Source organism: Miscanthus floridulus, chromosome 19 (assembly GCF_019320115.1).
Source record: "Miscanthus floridulus cultivar M001 chromosome 19, ASM1932011v1, whole genome shotgun sequence".
In the NCBI taxonomy this organism is placed as follows: Eukaryota; Viridiplantae; Streptophyta; class Magnoliopsida; order Poales; family Poaceae; genus Miscanthus; species Miscanthus floridulus.
The window spans coordinates 97,551,085-97,571,916 of NC_089598.1; the positions used below are offsets into that span (position 1 = coordinate 97,551,085).

The 20,832-nt window shown below is 42.9% G+C and overlaps 1 protein-coding gene, 11 non-coding genes and 3 pseudogenes across 16 annotated transcripts; 13 read left to right on the top strand and 2 right to left on the bottom strand.

The window, feature by feature from the left end:
- Window positions 1–2,016: 2,016 nt before the first annotated feature.
- On the bottom strand, window positions 2,017–7,288 carry LOC136527764 (uncharacterized; annotated as a pseudogene).
- Window positions 7,289–9,347: 2,059 nt separating this feature from the next.
- LOC136526947 (zinc finger CCCH domain-containing protein 13-like) lies at window positions 9,348–16,168 on the bottom strand. 5 transcript variants are annotated; one of them, XM_066519519.1, is made up of 12 exons: window positions 15,727–15,837; window positions 15,193–15,659; window positions 14,355–15,082; window positions 14,115–14,243; window positions 13,988–14,021; window positions 13,426–13,561; window positions 13,266–13,322; window positions 12,783–12,880; window positions 12,599–12,670; window positions 12,260–12,468; window positions 11,844–12,037; window positions 9,348–9,792 (listed from the first exon to the last, which is right to left on the bottom strand). In XM_066519519.1, exons 3-12 carry the CDS (start codon window positions 14,368–14,370, stop codon window positions 9,757–9,759), a joined length of 981 nt encoding a protein of 326 aa, XP_066375616.1. In that variant the 5' UTR covers window positions 14,371–15,082; window positions 15,193–15,659; window positions 15,727–15,837; the 3' UTR covers window positions 9,348–9,756. The 5 variants fall into 5 exon arrangements, with proteins under 5 accessions (XP_066375616.1, XP_066375617.1, XP_066375613.1 ...); XM_066519520.1 differs by having other exon boundaries at window positions 14,361–15,659; XM_066519516.1 differs by having other exon boundaries at window positions 14,355–15,659.
- A 292-nt stretch (window positions 16,169–16,460) lies between these two features.
- LOC136530211 (small nucleolar RNA snoR111) lies at window positions 16,461–16,587 on the top strand. Its single transcript, XR_010777696.1, has one exon. It is a non-coding gene; the product is annotated as a small nucleolar RNA snoR111 (small nucleolar RNA).
- Window positions 16,588–16,668: 81 nt separating this feature from the next.
- Window positions 16,669–16,812, top strand: LOC136530229 (small nucleolar RNA snoR134). The gene has a single exon (XR_010777713.1). It is a non-coding gene; the product is annotated as a small nucleolar RNA snoR134 (small nucleolar RNA).
- A 65-nt stretch (window positions 16,813–16,877) lies between these two features.
- On the top strand, window positions 16,878–16,963 carry LOC136530225 (small nucleolar RNA U36a). The gene has a single exon (XR_010777709.1). It is a non-coding gene; the product is annotated as a small nucleolar RNA U36a (small nucleolar RNA).
- A 63-nt stretch (window positions 16,964–17,026) lies between these two features.
- LOC136530073 (small nucleolar RNA Z223) lies at window positions 17,027–17,119 on the top strand. Its single transcript, XR_010777580.1, has one exon. It is a non-coding gene; the product is annotated as a small nucleolar RNA Z223 (small nucleolar RNA).
- Window positions 17,120–17,193: 74 nt separating this feature from the next.
- LOC136530114 (small nucleolar RNA Z278) lies at window positions 17,194–17,295 on the top strand (annotated as a pseudogene).
- Window positions 17,296–17,399: 104 nt separating this feature from the next.
- LOC136530203 (small nucleolar RNA snoR97) lies at window positions 17,400–17,501 on the top strand. Its single transcript, XR_010777689.1, has one exon. It is a non-coding gene; the product is annotated as a small nucleolar RNA snoR97 (small nucleolar RNA).
- Window positions 17,502–18,272: 771 nt separating this feature from the next.
- LOC136530169 (small nucleolar RNA Z157/R69/R10) lies at window positions 18,273–18,367 on the top strand. Its single transcript, XR_010777660.1, has one exon. It is a non-coding gene; the product is annotated as a small nucleolar RNA Z157/R69/R10 (small nucleolar RNA).
- Window positions 18,368–18,438: 71 nt separating this feature from the next.
- On the top strand, window positions 18,439–18,530 carry LOC136530163 (small nucleolar RNA Z157/R69/R10). The gene has a single exon (XR_010777656.1). It is a non-coding gene; the product is annotated as a small nucleolar RNA Z157/R69/R10 (small nucleolar RNA).
- A 73-nt stretch (window positions 18,531–18,603) lies between these two features.
- Window positions 18,604–18,741, top strand: LOC136530207 (small nucleolar RNA snoR80). The gene has a single exon (XR_010777692.1). It is a non-coding gene; the product is annotated as a small nucleolar RNA snoR80 (small nucleolar RNA).
- Window positions 18,742–18,865: 124 nt separating this feature from the next.
- LOC136530124 (small nucleolar RNA R38) lies at window positions 18,866–18,949 on the top strand. The gene has a single exon (XR_010777619.1). It is a non-coding gene; the product is annotated as a small nucleolar RNA R38 (small nucleolar RNA).
- A 259-nt stretch (window positions 18,950–19,208) lies between these two features.
- On the top strand, window positions 19,209–19,322 carry LOC136530194 (small nucleolar RNA Z107/R87; annotated as a pseudogene).
- A 429-nt stretch (window positions 19,323–19,751) lies between these two features.
- LOC136530173 (small nucleolar RNA Z112) lies at window positions 19,752–19,934 on the top strand. The gene has a single exon (XR_010777664.1). It is a non-coding gene; the product is annotated as a small nucleolar RNA Z112 (small nucleolar RNA).
- A 46-nt stretch (window positions 19,935–19,980) lies between these two features.
- LOC136530219 (small nucleolar RNA snoR2/U65) lies at window positions 19,981–20,131 on the top strand. The gene has a single exon (XR_010777704.1). It is a non-coding gene; the product is annotated as a small nucleolar RNA snoR2/U65 (small nucleolar RNA).
- The last annotated feature ends 701 nt before the right edge of the window (window positions 20,132–20,832 follow it).

Sequence of the window (20,832 nt, forward strand, 5' to 3'; positions counted from 1 at the left end):
CCTCCCCCACCCTGGCTCCGTCTTCCCCACCCCGGCGGCGCCCCTCCCCGACACCGGTGTCCTCCCCCACAGGGAGCTCCTGACGCCCTCAGATCTGGCGGCCATGGCGCTCCCCATGCAGGGCTCTCTCCCCCCTATATGTTGCAATTGTATCTTTCAGTTGCTTCAGACGCTTCAGAGGTACGTTGCACTTGAATCGTAAGGATGTTGCACAAGTAGATCTAGGGGATGTTTTGCCCATGTTTCAACGGGTTTTCAAAGATTTTGTTGCAAGCACGGTTTCAAAAATGTTTCACTTGTTTCTAGACGATGTTGCAATCGTTCTGATATGGATGTTTCATATGCTTCGAAAAATATCGCAACAATACTTTCGAAATGTTTCAGTTGCTTCAGTATCATATTGCAGTCGTTGTTCCATGTTGTTGCAAGTGTTTTTATTCGAGCGTTGTTTCATACGCTTTCAGCCTAATGTTGCAGCAGTTGTTCCGTGATGTTGCAATAATATGTTCATGGCGTTTCAGCTGCTTCAGCCTCATGTTGCAGCAGTTATTCTGTGTTGTTGCAATAATATATTCATGGCGTTTCTACTGCTTCAGCGTAATGTTGCTGTAGTTGTTCCGCGTTATTGCACGTGTTTTATTCCAGCTTTCTATGTTGTTCAGCCGGGGAGGGGCGAGCGGGCGGACGGGGGCGCGTGGTTCGCTGGGGCCTAGCGGGCGGAGGTGTTGGGGCCGGCGAACCGGGGTGATGTGGCCATTTTGGGGTGCTGGGCATGCAGCATGCTCGTCGCGGGCGTGGGGCGGACGCGACGAGCTGCGGGTCGATCTGAAGGCGTGCGGACTGGGGCGGGGTGGCGTGCTGGGGGCGTACGGACTGGGAAGGGGTGCGTGCTGGGGAGTGCGGACTGGGAAGGGAACGAGGGGGTCGAGCGCTGAGGGGCGTCCGGACGCTAGCGCCCGGATTAGACGTACGAGCACTAACAGTTCCGTAGGATTTAAGGAGTCAGACAGACTAGCCAAAGGATTATATATGGTGGGACAATCTACTAGGCATGGCCCTTCAGTCTGTCGGGGCTAGCACGGTCCCAACGCCAACAGGCCGGGCCGTGGACCTTTTGGCCAACTATATAATCTCAACTAGAATATGGAGGTAACTAAATGCCACAAAATGTAAATAACCAAACACGATTTATTAAACACACGGTTTGCCTGCGCATAACTAAACAAGGCACTACATACACTTACGATGGTTTAGGTATTAGTCATCTTTTTTTTTGAAACAAAGGTATTAGTCATCATCAGAAAATAGTTACTTTTCGTCAACCTTCCTCTTGATGTTGGACCAAGCAACTTTCCAAATCACGGTATCCTGGGTCCTACTACATCAAACTCTCACTGCTAGAATCTTAATTTACCTTACCTTGAGACTTGAGAGCTAAAAACTAAACCCTCAAGAAAATTGTTTTTTCCTTGATGGTGTAAGTGTAAGGTATACTCTTCATTGAGGCAGTTTTTTTTATTGCAATCAACGCTTTGACATCATTTGTGCTTTGTACAGTTCGAGATCCTAGCTTGTACTTCCATTTTTTGTTTATCTTTGCCTGTGTCCATTATTCTGTATGTGCATCGGTTTATGTTTTCATCACAAAATAGTTACTTTTTGTACGTGTGCGCTGAGTTGTATAGTGTTGTGCCGTATGCTTCGTCATCCTATTGTCTCGCGCTTACACACGTCGTGACCTTCTTCTTGGCCAACCCACGCGTGCCTACGTTTTACAGCCGTATATCCCTAGCACAAGCACCCAAGTATATAGTTATATTTCCTTTTACAAGGTGATACTCAAATTTTCCTTTTATAAGGTGACAATCAGCCTACAAGATGTAAACTTTGTTCCAAAAATGGATTCGTGTTGTTAGAAACATTATAAGTACGAAATAAATTTCTAGAGTACCTAAATTTTTGGGAGTAAACAGCAGATCCCTGCAACATGTATAATTTGCAATTGGGCCAACTACGTTTGGATTTAAGAAGCTGTAGATCACATTTGCCATACAAAGTTACATCGTACAATAACGACAGGATAGTTATTACAATTTCGTCATCTCATGTAACCTTACAGCATCACCTGGAAATGTTGGAAAAAGGGGGTGCTCGAGGCATCTCCGCCGCCCTCACTTTGACGTGGATGACCGAGCAGTGATGGAAGAATGATACGTTGTGCTCCTTTGCTTACGATAAGAAGAATATACATCATCATACTGTCCCACCTCATTCGGATCGGCAGAAGCTCCGAGACCCAACCGACCGCTGGACCCTGGTTTACTGTCAACGCTACCATCAGCATGCATCCCTGTCTCTGGGTTTGTTACAAGCAGATTCGGTGGGGGAGGGATGCAAGCGCCTCCCTTTCGCGCAGGAAGTTCCCTCTCATAGTCATCATAGTCGTCGGGCTCGCTTTGTCTCATTGGACCTTCTGATGGGTTTACCTCCCCAATATCACTGAAGAACTTTGATACACGCTCAAGGATCTCAGACTCTGGGACGGTTGATGGAGGGATGGTTGTGGGGATGTCAAGCGGGCTTAAGGGAGAATACGGCACTCCACTACCTATTTGCATCTTCCGAACCATTCCAGGAATGAGGCCAGGGGGGAAGAGTGGATAAGGAGGTGGAGTCGAATCATTTGTAGCAGCAGTGCTTTGAGGAGCCACAGAGGGAATTAACGATGGTTGCACTGGCAAAGATGCTGCAAAAGTAGTTTGGCCTACAGGAGCATAAACACCAGCTGGAAGTTGGTTTGCAGGAAACTGTGCAGAGGGAACAGATTGGGTTGCACCAGAAATCAGGATGAATAGCCTTATCCTTCTCTGGAGGTTCCGAGGACCATTTTGAGCGCAGTGGCGCTGATCCTGCAAAAACATCTAGCAGTTTTTAGTTTTTTTACTACCAAAAAGCAAAATATCCATGCCTTACATTTTTAAAAGCTATTCCAAATAGACATTGTAACACCAGAGAATCAAACAAAGAATGATTTAACTGAGAAACACAAGTAATCAGCTAGAGAATATAGTTCTCTAATTGGATGATGGGCCAGATAGGTTTCCAGGAATGAATTCTAGAAAGTTATGAATCATTCTAAATAGTGGCTACAACATATAGCAGCTAGTGCAGTCCAGAGCTACTAGTGCAGAAAATTTCAGGGATCAACATATCATGATCACAGCTATGTGAGTTGATGAATCAAATGAAGAAAAATGGTAATCAGATGGAAACTTACAGGTTAAGTACTCAAAAAATACAAAATAGCATCCTTATTTCAGATCTAGCATCATCATCAGATAACAAAAAAAAAAGGGTTGAAGTACCCTGTACCTAGACAGAATGGGAAATAGAGGTAGTAAAGGAAGCAGAGAAAGGAGATACCTGAAAAGGTTGAGGGATCTGGTGAAACATGTCGTGGCACCAAAGGATAAGGCAAGCCACCTTTCATCTCTCTTTCAAAATTAGCGATTGTTTCCTGGTCGTAAACTTCCTTGGAACCCCAAAAGTGCAGGATTTTCTCAACGCGAGTCTGGTTATCATCTTTACTTTGTGAATTATTGTAAACCCTTGCAAGCATGGAACCCAGTACGGATTTAAAAGCAATAGCTTCATTGTCAAGGTCCCGAATATTAGTTCGTCTTTGTAAGCTGTAGCAAGTCAAATACATTCAGAAATCAGCGACGCATTAAATTAAATACACATAGTTACAAGTCATGTGCACTTCAAAACTCTCAGAAGCTAGATTTGATAGGTCAAGGGTCATGCATTAGCAGCTCCTTGAGAACAGGTGTTAAATATCCTAACCAAACAGAATCCTTAGTGATCTAAACCATTCCAATATTCTTAGTTGGGTATTATTCAATACCATGAAAGATCAGCCCATTTAAAACATACAGCAAAACTTTGTTTCAACTTGATAACATATATATGGATGCATTTCTATTTTCCCACATAGGCCCCTCCTATTGCAGTGTCTAAATTTATAGTACCATATTTTAGCACTTCCTTATGGTACATGGAGACTAAGATCTGATTACAGACAGAGTTGTCAATCTCATTCTGGTACAGGTGGAAACGTCTGGATTACCTCAGACTGCCGTGTAGACTGGTACAACAGCGGTCAAATCCAGTACCGGTCATGGTTTTGGCTAATTTCGGCTGTACCAGGCAAAATCTAGCATTCCGTGGATGCCAATACTAGTTAATAAAGGAGAGTCCCAGTTGTCGAAGAACAGATTCTTCGAGTTCAGCTTGGGCGGGCGTGATAGCGATACTACAGGAGCAACTGCAGTTGCTTCTCCCTCCCGGCAGCTGTGACGCAGTAAAAAAAGTTTGGGATGGAGAAGATGTCTGCTTCCTAGACACAGAGCGCCCCTGGAACCTCAACTCCATCTATGGCCAGCAGCTCAGGGCCATCCGGCCATGGCAGCGAGCCAGCAAGGATAAGAGAAAGGATAAGGCAGAGAGAGAATGAGATATACTTTGTTCTGGCTTTCACTGAGTGGAAGAAATAGGTAAGAGGAGACAAATGTACACGTCTGTGTAAGCCTTCTGAATATGCAAGTGGCAGTAGCTACCTTCTGAATAGGTAGTGAATATTTTTATTGGAAGAGCGGTAGGGCCAGTACTATAGGTACACGTGTGTGTAAACCTGATTGTAAGCAAGTAAATCCTATTTTATGCAGCACAGAAAATATGCATACATTGTTATATCTATCCATAATATTAAATAGGCTAATTTTTGCCGTTTCTAGAAACCTCCTTCATTAGTTTCCCATTCTATTTCTCTCCTATGTCTTTCCCGTGCCTGGATAGGGCTGTCTTGCATGTTTGCCTAAATGGAAAAGCTGTCACACACACAAGGAACAGACTGCTACTATGGTACATAATTGAAGAAAATCAAGGAATAGCCTCCTACTATAGTACACTTGCCCTGTTAAAGAAACGGTTCATGCAAGGCAACGGAAGCGTGATGCATTTATATGTAGGCTGGTCAAGCTGGCTAGGGCACACCATAGCAACGCCGTGATCTTGGTGGGGTCCCTCGCGGACATGAAATTTTTTCATACAAATCGCTCTCACACACATAATTATGTATTAAGTGTAAGATATATCTTCGTCTCAATACATTTTAGTGATTCCGCTGGGAACGATAGTTCTAGCTATTTTTAGTCCCCCGTATCTGCCCCTCGCGTGTTCCACATATGGATCTAAATATGGTGTTTCTGTTGTCCGTCATCTCCGCTCAAGTCTCACACTGATTTTCTATGCTCACAATTGAACCATCGTTCATCGCGGGAGCACAGTGTTTGGAATACTCAGAACAGATGTGGCATGTGGGTCCGGGTGACCTGCTAGAGCTATACGCCTCCTAGGGGCTGGTTCAGACCTGCCAGCATATGACTACGGGGAATTTTTTCTCCCCGTTGCAACGCAAATAATTACTAATAAATATAAATGCATTTACAGTTTATTATACTCTAGACTGGTACACCGTACACAGATATTGTCTGGTACCGAAACATTCCGTTCCAATGGGTAAACCAGAATGGTATTGATAAGCTTGTTTGGGTCCCTCTAAACAAAAGGATGTATGCATTTGGTACAACAGAATATCGTTTAGAAAAGCACATCACAGCTTCACCAGGGTGCTACTTGCTATGTTTGTAGCACTGCAGTTTCTAATGGACCAAAAAATGGTAACAAACTGGGGAGTACCACTTTCATCCGCATGTGAAAAGGGTCCTAAATTACAAGATATATGATATCCATTAGAAACTGCAGTTTCTATGTTTATCGATTTTATAATCTGCCAAAAGACAAAAGTAGATTTGTTTTTTTTGAAGGCCTTCTATTTGCCTAGAAGTACTTGTCTTCCAATGTTAAAATGTTCGCCTTAGCAAAGTTTAGTAGTTTTTGAAATGAATTAGGGTGAACTAAGATTGCATCAAGTACTCCCAATTCAGTGAGTGCTTATGAAGAGATAAATAGTGTGGATGCTTGAAATATGAATTAGTCACTCTACAAGCTGCTGCACTACAGCAATGAGATATGAAAACAATATACGCTGATAAGATAACACTTCATGCACTGGTATGTCAGTCAGCATGATAACTGAAGTATTCATCAAAAGGAACATAAGGACTATTTCTCAACGGAAGAACTACAATTGAAACATAAAGATAGGAAACAAATCGAGTCATACCTTTCAAAAAGAATATCGTTCACCAGGAAAATTATGTGCAGCTGCCGCTCCGAATCCTCCAACACAAATACTCTCTCCTTAAGAGCTTCAGCCAGAGCCGGCGCAAATGGCAATCTTTGCATAAACCATGACTTTGCTCCCTTTATTGATTCCTTAGTGCCATTAAGATTATTAAGCACATCTTGCAGCTCAGCAGCAACATCTGCTGGGAGCGGCCCGGACAGTCCCTTGAACGGTTGCGCCGCAGCTTCATAGTCCCCATGGCCGTGAGCAGCAGCAAACTGCTGGTGCTGGTCATAGAATGGAGGGTACCCCGGCTGGTGACTCGGCGGCCCCCTCATCATAGGGGCCATAGGGGGCATCATATGCATCGAGCCCGGCGGGTAGGGTGCCGGCACCGGCGGGCGCGGCAAGAGCCAGAGCATGTACCTGTAGTAGGCGTGACCTTCCCCGCCGAAGACGAAGGCGTAGTCCGGGTTGTCGTGCTGCTTGTCGCGGATCATGGCCTCGAAATCCGGCCCGTTCTTGGCGATGTACTCGACGAGCTTGTCGATGCGCTTCTGGAGCTCCGGATCGGCGGGGGGCGCGGCCGGAGGCGGCGGGGCGGATTCGAACGGCGGCGGGTGCATGTAAGGGTGGTGCGGCGGCGGGGAGGGCGTGGACAAGACGTGCGGCGGTGGCGGGTGCGCCGCGTAGGGGGGAGGCGGCTGCTGGTGCGGCGGCAGGTGTGAGTAGGCCGGCGGCATGGGGCGCGCGTAGGGCCCGGGCGGGTACTGCGGGAGCGGCGCGCCGTAAGGGTGAGGCGGGTACTGAGGCGGCGGCGCCTGCGGGTGGTACCCGCCGTACTGCGGCGGAGGTGGCTGCTGCCCCTGCGCGTACGCAATGGCCGCGGCCGCATAATCCTGGGGTTGCCGGTCCATGAGGGGCTCCGGCGAGAAGAAGGGTAGGGCTCCGAGAGCCGGCGACGGCGGCGGCGGAGACGGGACAGGAGAGGAGGAGAGGAGACGAGGGGCCGAGAGAGTGCGCGAGGTGTCACGCTGGCCTCGCAAAGGGCTAAAGGCCGCTGGACAAGACGGTCCCGTTCCAGACTCCAATCGGCCCATCATGTAATAGGATGGAGATTCGTTTTCGTGATCGACTAGGCCCACCAATCAATTGCAGATCTGGTTTGGAGCGGTTTTAAGGCGGCTTTATCTTTTTTAGTTAGATAAATACTAGATATTGATAAGATTTAAAATATCTCTAAGCTTTTAATTTTTTTTAAAAAAAATCTAGAGATAGATGAGATATTAAAAAATCCAACAGAATTTTATGATCTTGTGAAAGTATTTTAAAAACTTCAAAAATTAAATTTAGATGTAGGAAAGTGAGAAATATCCGAAAAAACTAAAAAATACAAAACATTATGATTGATGTGTAAATATGTTTTAAAACTTTGCAAGATAAAAATATAAGATACAACCAACATGAATACAACATACATTAATGTTGAATGCATTCATGCAATCATGCTAGCTGTGTATTATGTTTTTGTTTCAAAAAGTTTTCAAATTATGTTTACATATCAATTATATTATAATGTTTTGAATTTTTTCTAGATTTTTATGGATATTTTTTTTCCATTTTCCTGGAGCTAAATCTATTTTTAAGCATCTAGGGATATTTTCATGAGCTTTATATACTTTATTTGGATTTGTCATATCCCATATCTCTAGACTTTTTTTTGGAATTCTTACAAGTTTAGATATTTTCTGTGGTTTAAAAACCTTATCAAGTGTTTACTGATAATTTTAACTAAAAATACAAACCCACCTTCAAAACTACTCCAAACCCAGATAGGCAAGTAATTTGAATGATTTTGAGAGTTTGGTGAATAAGATATCTAGTTTTAAAGTTTAAGGAGAAAACGATAGTTCAAGAAGATAGAATACTTTTTCTCGATACAAGATAATGTAATTCGTCTACTAAAAGAAATTTGGATTGTGATCTGTCAGGATCTTAGCAGCCGAAAACGTAGAACATGGCCACATTCCTCATTCCGGGAACGTCCACATCCCCGATGTTCTCACGTTATAAAATGACACCAAAAGTTATCGTTCTCGTTCCACGTTCCCATTCCCTTGTGGAGGCATGGCTGCTAAGGTTAGGATCACAAGGAAATTGATTCTCTAGAGTTTCTATAAAATTCAAAAGGATTTCTCATTTACGATCTTTATAAGAGTACATATGTTACATGCATGAAAACAATCAAGCATATGAATTTTATATGCACATAATTTTTAAGGCAGTGAGACGAGACATGGCGAGCCACCCCTTAGGATCTTGGTCTGTCGCTAGGCGACACCTAGGCGATCATAAAGCAAGACAAGGCATGGAGAAGAGAGAAATGAAAATGAAAAAAAATAAAATAAAAGAAGGACAAGGCACACAAAAAAGGCCTAGACCACGAGGCAGCCCATATAACCTTCCTGGCATGTTACATGACCTTTTGTGGTCCTCCCAAACCATCGTCGAGCATCTCCAACGACCTTTTCCCCTTCCCTTCCTCACGACTATTGCCGCCCCCTTCCATATCCCCATCCCCTTCCTCACTGCTGGCGCTACACCCTTTCCAAAAATCCTTTGTGTGAGAACTGTTGGCCTACTGCTGCCCCTTCTAGAGCCCCCTCCTAGATCTGAAATCTCGCAGAAATTTGCTGGTGAAGAATGTTGCAATGGAGATGGGAACTAGAGCGGATGGAGATGGGTGCTCAGCCTTGTGTGAGAACTGTTGGCCTACTGTTGCAATGTTGCAATGAGTTCTCTTCTCCCTACCCTGCTCTCATTTTGCTGATTTTTTTAAGGCTTTTTTTAGTGTTTGGACACCTAGGCGACGCCTTAAAAACCATGATTATACATACTGTTGATTTCCTAAGACAATCATATCATAGTTAGCATGCCATTCAAGTATGAAATGTTCAGAACGCCCTAATGTTGCTAGCATGAGTACATGGCATGGCAATGTGGAGATTCCATGTTGACAAGTCAAACTTGTGAGCATTTTTTGTGCACTTTGAAGACAAGTCCACAACTTTATGAACCTCTAGTATCAGAATTCATAGACTTAGAAGGCATTTGGTAAGTTCAAGGATCACGCATGCATTTCATGATAGGTAGATGAATCATGGATGCATAGTTTGTAACCTGAGGCTGAGGCGGAATAACACAACCAATCCAAAAGTCTCTACTCAAACTGGCTAAGAATAATACATGAAGCAAGTACAGGTTAGTATCCTCTTCGAGCCTCAGGAAATACTACAAAAAGAAAAAGAATGTACTCATGTTTGACAGCATCACAACTCAGTCTAAGCACATAAATAGCTACCAAATATACCAGCTACCAAATATACCAGCCCCTATGACCCGAAGCAAAAGGCATACAAGTAGTTTTAGAAGCTGGCATCGATGTCGTCTGTTGAAATTGCCTCCTACAGCTCAAATCATTATCAACCACCGACAGCATCTGCTCACTAATCAACATCAACTTCCTCATCATCACCCTTGTACTGAAAAACAGAAGGCATAGTGTCAAGAGTTTGTTTCAAGAAATGCATACAAAAGCTAATTTTAAAAACATATTCAAATGTCTTCCAAAAATGATAAATGAGCTGTTATATCTGAACGAGAAGGTGGTACTACTGAAACTTTAGAGCAATAGAGAAAAACTAAAGCACATTTTTAAGTCAGGCAAACTACAACATAATATTCCATGATACACTAAAATGTTTCAAAAGATAAAAATATAGGTTAGAAAGAGACATGTAGACGACTCGAAATACCACAAGAACCCATCAGGCCCTAGAAAAACACTGCAAAATTCTTGAAAATGGTCAAGGTGAAAAGTATTTTTACAACTTGTACATGACTAAGATTTGCCTCATGACATAATTATTGTAAATTGTAAATAATAAGATGCATATGCAATGAGTTGCTTGACCAAGAAGGACATGCTAAAATTAGGCTGTTTCATGTTCTACATATACATAATAGATAATAACAAAGAAAATTAATGGTATCATAACCCAGTTGCTGGTTACTACTTGGTAACATGGGGCTACATATAGATAAATAAAGTTATTATTGCTGAACAATTGAAATGTCGGATCACCGTAACCATTACTGGTGCCACCTATATGGCTACATGAAGATTTAGTCCTATGTCCACGTTTTTTTTGTACAAAAACAGACATATGTTCCTCCACAGTTATTGAATCATTCAGTAAGATTGCCCAAGGGATAGCATAGCCTAGAGGCTCGCCCAGGCAACCAAACACCTCTAGAGGGTGAGTGCAACATATCAATGTGTGGCTCTCCTGTTCGCCTCATCCTTTCTTGTGCTGCCACTCCTGCTGGTTGGACCTCCACCATCCATGCTCCTCTCTTGCACCGCACCCTCCTCAGGATCGCCCCCTGAGCATGCTCCGGAATTGTGCCACTGCCAGCCCGCGTCTGAATATCGCTCGTCCTGATGCGCCGCCAAAGGACGCTAGCCGCTGCTCTGTAGTTGCACTGCGGCAGCCAGCTCCAGCGATGGGGAGTGGGGGAAAATGCCAGAACAGGAAGCAAAAGCACAGAATCAAGGTTGGGAAGGTGCATGAGGAGGTAGTATGTGAGATGCGTACTGGCCGGCAGCTCACCTTCAAGGAGTTTGAGCTCTGCATTGGTTGCTCATCAATCGTGCACGAACCAATGAAGCTGTTGACAACTGCCACGTCCCCGTCCACCCCCACATCCAAGCCCCAGAGGAAGCCATAGGAGGGTGGCTGCATGACATCAGACACTTAGGGACCACTGTCACATATGGACACCACAGCACCAAGTAAGGGGAGAAGCAGAAAGAATTTTAGCGCCTCAATTCTGCCACCTGGACAGCCTTGATGGCATTGGCTCGTGCAATGCTGGAAGGGTTCAGGTGCGGCTGTATAGAAAGACGTGCAAGGGGCTCACTCAGTCAGGAGTTGGTTGTCCAAATGGGCTCTGTGTGGTGCATCAACTCCAGCCTGGTCGGATCATACCTTGCAATGTCTGGAGAGGACCTTGTGATCCATGTGTGGGAGGTGACAGGGAGGAAGAAAGTGTGAGTTGCTCGGGGAATGATTCACCAGAGAGCAAGTGACTGTAGACAGCGGTTGGCCTCCAGATGTATTCTGTGTGAAGGGATAAGAGGCAACTGCATAATGGTCCACTAGCATGCGTTGGGAAATAAAATGGAAAAGGAAAAGAAGGGAAACAGAGAAAATGGGATAGAAACACCTGAAATAAAGATTGGGTGTCTCCGGTGTCAAATTTCGGAAGTCGCGAGAATTGAGTGTTATATCTTAGTGAGGCATGCATATTGAGAACCATATTCTGAAACCTCTCCTAAATTCTATGATAACAAACTCAGAAAACTACAGAAATTTCCATGGAATTTGCAGAACTACAATAGCTGTAGGATAACAAAGGGCATTAAAGAGAATGTCTAATAATAACATAATGAGGCAACAGATCATGACATACTTAGCAAATGATTATAAACAATTTTGCTAAATGAGTTCATGCAAGAAAGACGTCTCACCCTATCCGCAAAAATATTGCTTGAAGAGACAATGTTTCCTACATCATCGTAGTCACCCTCCCTTAACTTCTTCACTGTAAATGATTCTGGTAGATCAGTTCCCTTGCTATCTTGGACATGTTCTAGTGCATCTTCAGGTCTATAGTTCTCTGATGCTGGGATCATATCATCGTCATTCTCTCTGTGTCTCTTTCCTGAAAAGGAACAGTTTGCACATGAAAAAAAATGTGGTAAAATGTGCACATATTCAAGATAATGATGCCCACGTGTGAGAACAGGAGATATGTCAAGCATCAACCAGTAAGAGGGAAAAGTGGAGAATAGGTAATAATTATCTTGACAGACTTGATCAATATGGATAAACAATATCATCCCAGGATCAAATTTATGTCTACAAAGATCTCATGTAGGTTTACCAGTTTTTGCTTCTTCACTTGTTGGGAGGGAAATAGGTCTTTTTCTTGCTGCTGAAACATGGTTTTGTCTTTGGTCACTTGGGCTCATTCCATTAGCATCATATGGATCTTCATTGGCAGTAATCCCGATGGAACCCTGCTCCTTGGTACAAGGCTTCAAAATATCTGAAGCAAGCAAATCTGCTAGCCTCTCAAAGCGAGCCTGAGACCTGCAGACCTCAAAATGGTGAACAGCTATGCAGTAATCATACAAGGACTAAAACTAGGAGTGCTATTATGTTTTATTTCAGACCATACACAAGTTCAGGAACATTTAATATATGGGGAAAAGAAACCTGCCTCTTTAAATCCTCCTGTGCTTTTATATAACGCCCATGTGATTTGATTAGCTTTTTGGTTTTGGAGGTCATCCTAAATTGAAAAGGAGGCATTAGGGAGGGGAAACAAATACTTGGTGATCTTCTCTTATGTTGAAGAACCCACCAACTGATATGTAAAGAAGTATTTTCTAGAAATATAAGACCTTTGGCAATCTTCTTTCTCTTTGTTCAGTTGCAATTCAAGATATTCTACTCTGCTACAAAGTTTGCGCTCTTCATCAGTCTTCTTCTCCAATATCGCCTGCGGCATAGTGAATCAGTGAATAATTGTAATATCTAGCCAAGGTTGATTATGCTAATTTGATGATCAGGACTGTTGCTTAGTCCTCATCCACAGAAGTTCTACTTGGTCTTAATGGGTTAATTTAAATGTCTTGTAACATAGATGAGAAATTCCACAACAATAAAGTTTCATCACAATCATTACAGTTAAGGCAGAAAAATAACAAAAAGAGGGAACAATTGAAATCATAGAGTAACTAAAAAAATCACAATTGTGATCAACTGACAAATAAAATGAACTGATGGAATCCATGCATTATCCTTTCAATTCCTCCAGATATATTAACAACTCAAGGTGATAAGTAATCAATATGTAAGACATGTCCTGAAAAATCATAACTGACCTCCAGCTTTGATTTATCTTCACGTAATGCTTCCATGTCCAGATGCATTTGTTTCAGCTGCAGGGAACATGAAAAATATATAAAAAGGTCTAGGAATATGGGGATAGATTCACTTGTATGTTATCATGACAAGGAGATGGATCGCATAGTTCAAACTTACTTGTTCTTCACGACCATTTTTCTCATCACTGCTTAAGTACCTTTCATCTTTTCCTGTGTCTTCATTATCAGAACTTCTAAAACTTTTGGATGAATCGGTTTTTCCACCATCAGGACTTTTGCTATGTTTTCTCTCACTGAACAGTCCATAGAACATAAACATAAAGATAGGCAATTTCAGAAGCCATAAAAAGTTGCAAAAAATAGCATGTATACAGGTCACATGTCTAACATAAGATCAAAACTCTCCTTGGTTAAACCAACACTGAAGACCCTACACCCACCCAAAGTTATAAATGGATAATGATTACACTCCATGGTAGATTGTGGTTGAACAATAGAATAAAGGGTCTCATAAACCACAAACTTAACATTGCAGCTCGCACAGATAAAAAATTAAAGGAAACCAATAAATCAGCAGGGATTAAGTCATGATGTCACATGAAGATAGACTAGCCCGATGGAATAAACAAGTTTAAGTATATACAGAGTTAACTGAACGCACGACAAACTGAACAGTGGCCACATTCTGAATTGAATCCCTAATAATCGTTCCTACATACCTCTTCCTAATAGGTGATCTTGAACGACTAGATCCTGCAAGTCAAATTTCAGGGAGTAGTTAGAGGATAGAATGGACAATGGCAAATAATTTTTATTGGCACAAGTGTGCACAGAAAAAGTGATTACCCCTATCTTCAGAACTTGGTCTCTTATCACGAAACGAGCGACGCCTGATATCTCTTTCGGGGGAATACCTCGGTGAGTGTCTTCTCTCAGGCTTAAGTCTAAACTCATGATCTCTGTAATCCCTTCTCCCTACAAACCAGGAAGGTGGAAGATTTACCCAAAAAACATTATGCCATCAAAGAACAAAAGTTAGATGGAGCTGCATACATACAAGGCAACACAGAAACCCATTAAGCTTACCACAACCTTGAGCCATATGGTTATTCAATTAGCTACAAGAATTAGAGGGTCCACAATAACACCAATACACCATAGGCCATAAACACAGATGAGCCAATACAACTAATGAAAGAATAGATGCCAATACATGATTATACATCATGATTCACCACTTAGAATAGATCCAGTACTTGTAATACCAATCACCTGAAGTACATTTGGATGGAATCACCAAAATTAGTTATAACTAGCTATCATATTCCAATCATCATGACGTAAAATCTTCCAAAACTCCAGTAGCACCAAATAAATTTAATTGCACTTGATCAGATGTTACCCATATGACTGCCAAAAATCTTGTTCCAAGATGATACTTGAAGGGCAGGTAACAATAAAGCCACGGATATAGCTTGATGCAGTATATTCAAAGGGCGTGTTTCAATTAGATGCAAAAGCTTCTAACAGCATTGTTAAAGCTCACTGACCATAGCATGAATCTCATCGAGAAGATAAAATGTATGATATCTTCCATATTAAGTTCTTCTGATGCAGGTTAAGCATTCAAGTGATCATAAATGATCGAGTGCCAACTGAAAAGAAGGCCAAGATGGAAATAGGATGTGTCATCCTCTGGAAGTAGTCAATCTCAACAAATCTGCCCATGAGACATCTATTGTAAAATCAAAATAATAACCAGCAATGCCAAGATTATCTGCAGTGAAATCAGGCTTGTTGATGATTTTTGTGTTCTGCAACAGCAAGCACTCAATTCAAGTACCACTACACAGGAATCATAGTGTATATGCACCATAAGACGAGAAGATATAACACAAACTGAGAAAAGATTCAGGTGGCAGACCATCATACTGTTATGCAATTGAAGTGTAGAGTCTTCTCAGCCACGAGTAGAAACTATAAAGCCTCCCAGAATGGTCAGCTGTTAACATTTGCACCCCCAATTTGTACATCCTCCAAGGATGCACTTGCAAGTTGTTACCATTATATAATTCTTGCAGTTGCAACTATCTTCCCTGTTTGCTAGATCTGCTCCTGAGACCATACGATTCAGATCACAATGCTATCTGTCAGTGTTTGCTGCGCCACTAGCATTCAAACATTGGGCTGTGCCTCCAGTCATTCAACAAATCATCCCAATAGCTCGATGAATAAACAGGCAGAAGATGCGTCTCTTTGAAGAAGAGCGCGCTAGTGTCTCTTGCTCGGATTGAAACCATCCAAATAGCCTAATCCGCCAAATTGGCACGGAATCGACAACATTTTGGGTACGGCAAAACCCAGAAGCAGACGGTAAGGCGATGCAAAGCCCTAAAACGACAAACTAAGCGCGGTCCGAGAATGAGAGCGGGGGGATGGAGGTGCGCGTGGTGCATACCAGGTCGAGGGCGAGGCTGGAAGGAGGCGCGGGGGGGCGGCCTCCGAAGCTCAGCCTCGCCGTGGGCGAAACCGCAGTTGGGGCGGGGGCAGCCGCCCCTGCCCCTCCACAGCGCGCACAGCTTCGTCTTGTACGCCGGCCCGCGGAAGGGAGGAGGGCCCGACGCATCCGGGCTCCCGCCTCTGTCCCTCTCCCTCATACCCTCCCGCATGGCTCCTGAACGCGGCCGACGGCGACCCCGCTTGCTACAGTCGAGACGGCGGCCGAGAGGGTGAACCGAAGACGATGAGTGCCACGAGGGGAAATGGGAGGAGAACAGGGAAGGCCGGAAGGGCCTATAGGCGGCCCATGGGAGTTTGTAGGCGGCCCATGCTTCAGTGGAAGTGGAATCGAGCTCGAGGCTGTCTGTAGGCTCGGCCGTTTCTCAAGGTCGGCTCGACGCTTGAACTCGGCTTCGCCGGTATGCCGTTTGCCCTAGACCCGTTCGCCGCCACGGAGGCTATAAAAGAGCCAACCCGTGCTGCTCTTTTCTACCTAGGGTTTGAAGAACCAGCCCGCCGCCGCCGCCGCCGCCGCCTCGCCTAAAGCTTTCGCTTCGTCCTGGTTGCCCCCGCCTCATCGTTTGTCCTCCGCGCTGCAGTCTGCTTCTCCCTTTTCACTCGTAATAATATCTTTACAGGCGGAGTTGTTTTGCATCGTTTTGATTTGTACCGTACTGTTTTCCTCTCCTGTTCATACCGGCGGGGGCACGAATTCTTCCGTGCTGCACCGCCCACGCAAGGAGGGGATAGATCGACGCGTCAAGAAATCGTTTCAGTTGCCATGACTCCAGTAGGCAAAATGATTGTTGCTTGACTACAGTTTTGTCTCCCACTGCTTCGCCTTTATTCTGTTTGTTTCGTTTAAAAATCTCGCTCGCGATTTGAAGATCTAACTCGGTTTCCGCACGGTGCTAACCCCGGGCTTGTCGGATTATTACTTTGAAGAAGGAAGCCCCAATGCCTGTGCTAGATCCACTATGCCATTCAGTGTTGCAGGCCCTGACGAATCTTGTGATCGGTCTGTGTCAAGGCAATGGATACAGATATTCGTAGTACACAATTTCTTATTATGTTTGGTTTGCCCTTTCGTTTGATTGAATTGATGATTGATGGCAGTGATTTGACATTACCCGCGCTTCTGATCTAACCCGTGAAGCAAAGGGAAAACTAATGGTTGAATTTCTTAATATGAGCCTTCTAGTAATCATTCACTTGTCTGTTGTTATTTTCTGCATTAGGTCATTTCGTTCAAGTGATTGATTTAGCAGTGATGATACAACCTTCAGCTTACAACGCCAGTTCTGCTTCTGATAACTCATGACAGATAAAGCTGATTCATATCTGAGCCTTATCAGTGTCATGTTTTGGCAAATCTATACTTAGGATCATGCATTTTTCTTGGTGCAAACCTTGCATCCCATTGGCCACTCATGAAGTCGTCCAATGTTTGGAGGCTGCAATTGGCTCAAGTTCCTGCGTAGTAGCTCCTACTTGGAGCTGCTGCACCCGCATGACAAGACTGGGCAGTGTCCAAATGCATTTGCAGTTTAGTAATAGTACTGTAGTTTAGTTTTTCTCTCAAATAATTATACTGGGTAAATCGGAACCGAGTTTAACTATCCTTGCACTAGTGCTTTCTGATTTGTGTTGAGGCTGAAAAACTCGGAGAGTGTGTGTTGTCATCAGCTTCAGCTCTGTATTGTGAGTTGGGAGTTAAATAACAGCACAAGATTGTTTACTTCTGTGGGTTTAAGCCACATATTTTGCCTTTTTGTTGCAACATAATTATTTTTTCAGCCTTCAGAACAAGGAAGTTTGCTACTTATATGTACAGCCTGTAGTTTTGGCTGCCTTTGCATGTAGCTAACGTCCTCCATTGACTAGTTGTATCTATAACAGGACTGACCAAATTGATTTGAGCTTGTATAGAAACCACCGGTATTATTTGCTAGGTTGGCCTGGCTAGTGGCTACTACCTTTTGTACAGTTTTTAAGTCTCGGTTACATTTGGTCCCCCACTCCATTTTCATGATTTCACTATTCATTTATTTTACATTATATTATTATAATTGTTATAAACTTATGCTGAAGAGTACATTGATCACAAATTTAACTATATCAAATATTCAAATCTGTATTATAATAGTTAAAAATTGTTGGCCAAATTATTTGTCAAAGATTGTAAAGTTTGATTCTTGATATACATGTGTGACTTATAAACTAGACTGGATTGGTAGTTTATAACTAAATCTAAAGTCCAAAATGCATTCTATGCAGCATAATGATGCCTAGAAACCCTGAGGGCAGAGCTATTAAATAGCTTCAGGCACATCCCATCAATCTCTTGTCCTTGCCTAGGATTCTAAGCATAAGCTGTGCAGCTGTGGCATGAAGCTGTAGCTCAGTGTCTTGTCCTGGTTCTGGTCTATTTTCTCTTTGTTCCAGACAGCATCGTAGACATGATTCGTGTCTTCATTTCTGTGTGGTTACAATGGTTCATTTGAAATGAGAGTGGTGAAGAGCAACTTTTGTAGATTAGAGTTTCAGATATTATCATGGTAGTATTTGACGATCAAACCCTTGGCTGTCTGAGCCCCGAAGTACCAGTTCTCAACCTTTTTATTATTAGTTTACATACATTGTTCTTTACTTCCTGCTCTGAGAAGTTAGATTTTGAGTGGTGATGAGCAATTGTGTTTTGGACTAGAGTTTCTGATACTAGTGGTATTTGAAGACCAAACCCTTGGCTGTCTGAACTCATCTAACAAGTGAGCAATATCTTTGTCATTTTAGATGTAGATTTTTTTTTTCTTTTTTTCCATTAGATGCGTCCATTACCAATTCTGGAGGATGACTCTGTTCCTCTTTGTATAATGGCTTGGACGCTACATGCTATTCTAGATAGTTGTGTGGTTATATCCTGATTGGTGGCGTTCTTTGTGTCAATCCAATCCTGGAAAGGCCACATATATTCCATCACATGCCAAGCTGATAAATTATCCATGTGTTTTTGGGATACAAATAATGTAAAACTTTAAAAGTGAAAGCGCCTGATCAGTCCCTGAAACTTTGTTTTATTGTGCAATTGGTCTAGTTAGATGTGTGGATGACGACAACAAAATAAAATACAGTTATCCCTGTCTTATTCCAAAGGGTGCTGAGAACACTTATCTGAAACAACTATGTATTTATAGTAGTTTGAAGTTTTTCCTTTCAGCTGCATTTTATTTTAAATTTTAAATCTGAACAAAAGTTGATTGTCTGATTTCGTTTTTGTTTGATCTTGGCGTTCAATGAGATGATTGTTGCAGAACAGGCAAACTTTTGCCTATTATCTGTTGATCTCTCTCATGAACTAATGCGGTGTGAGACCATTTGTTCACTTGTGAGCTAATTTTAAAAGTTGGTTGATTTGATATCTTGATAAATGAATTTAAGAGTGATGGCAGTGACAGACTTGGTAATAATCAAGCTCAACAGACCAAATCACATGTCAATCTCTTTATTTTAATGAGATTAACCTGTATGCCGAATATCCTGCTGAACTGAGCCATCTGAATTATCTTGTTGGCCTCTGCTTTATTTTCCGAGCTGTTTGTATCGTATGTATATATGTATCATGTTAATCTTGCTTGTTTTGAGGTTTCTATTAAAAAATCATCACTGTGGTAATATTGTGTCTTGAGAGGCAACAAATTAGAGTCTCTGATGTGCTTCTCTTCTGTAGTGCATTCAGCGCTGTACGTTGCCAATAGCGAGCTTGGAATAAGTTATCATGCATTCACTGTCCTCTCAAACAGTATGTGCATCCCGATGTCCAACATTCCTCACTATGCTTGAATCCTTTGCAAACTTTCTTCTGCAGATGTGTACGGCCTTTGGTTTCTCCATTGTTGGTTGATCACAAGGTATCGTAGGATGACTGCTTTAATCTTGCCTTTACCAATAATTTCTCTAGTTTGTTGTGACAAGTTCTGCTATTTAGACCCAGTGAAGATCTCAACACCCATAGATAGGTAGTGCCGTTTGACTCTAAATAGCAGCGGCCTCAACTGTAGATGTCCATCCTTCTACCATAGCCTTTGTGGTTTTTTCTGGGATGGAGCTCACAAGTGCAGCTGTTGGATTCACCTGTGGGGGGTGATTTAAATAGGTTCATTGAGGGATTCTACATAAACATCTTGTTGATGTGTACTGTCCTGATGTTTTTATGGTCCTGATGCCACGTCTCCAGTAGCCATGGGCATTTACTGGTGATGCTATGATTAGGCCTATACAGAGTGGTCTCCACGTTTCACATGTTTATAGGAACCTGGGGACTGCATCTCAATCTGTTCTTAGAGCCGTTATCTGTGATTACAGTTACTGTTCAATTTACACATTTTATTTGGTGGTTTGGTAAATTCATATATGGCCATGATGATAATGTTAAGGCTAAGTGCTTTTGCCCTGCTAAACTTGAGAGTTAGTGCTATTAGATCCTTCCATGCAATTTCAATTTTTGAGCTGCCTGGTGGTTTGGTAAATTCGAACAATATTCAGAATTTCTTGAATAACACCTTCACACAGTTTGGTGAGAGCTAGCAGTAGATGAAGAGATTTCAGACTATGGGGTAGTACTAGCTTTCAGCAGTTTGGGCTACATCTTCATAACACCATGATTGGCTGATAGTTATGTAGTTATGTATATGCTGTCCAAACTGCTGGAAGTTCTGTCCATGTGTGTGGAATCCCCGATCTGAAAGCTCACCCCCATACTATGGAATCCCGGTTCTGGAAATATGGGTCCTGCATAAATAGGTCCTGCAGTTGGTACCTATCCGGCTGTGGCTCAGAAGGCTGCGAAATATCATCAGCCTGCAGCATGTCGCTCTGTGCTCCCTCAATCTCCTCAGTCGGCTCTGTAAAACGAGTCAGCTCTCTATCAAGTGCCCTTAAGCCTGGGCAAAATACCCGATACCCATTACCCGTACCCGAATTACTCGAACCCGGACCTGAATTACCTGAATCCGAGGTACCCGATCCCAAATTCGGATAGCGATTTTGATTACCCGAAATTAGTTTG

Bases quoted from the DNA above. Each gene is read 5' to 3' on its own strand.
- LOC136526947 (XM_066519515.1), bottom strand. From the start codon at position 15,937: ATGCGGGAGGGTATGAGGGAGAGGGACAGAGGCGGGAGCCCGGATGCG. The intron at 12,469-12,598 runs GCAGGTTTCTTT...TGAGGTCTGCAG, and splicing joins GCACAGGAGGATTTAAAGAG to GTCTCAGGCTCGCTTTGAGA. The intron at 9,793-11,843 runs GTGAGACGTCTT...TCTGTTTTTCAG, and splicing joins GCAATATTTTTGCGGATAGG to TACAAGGGTGATGATGAGGA.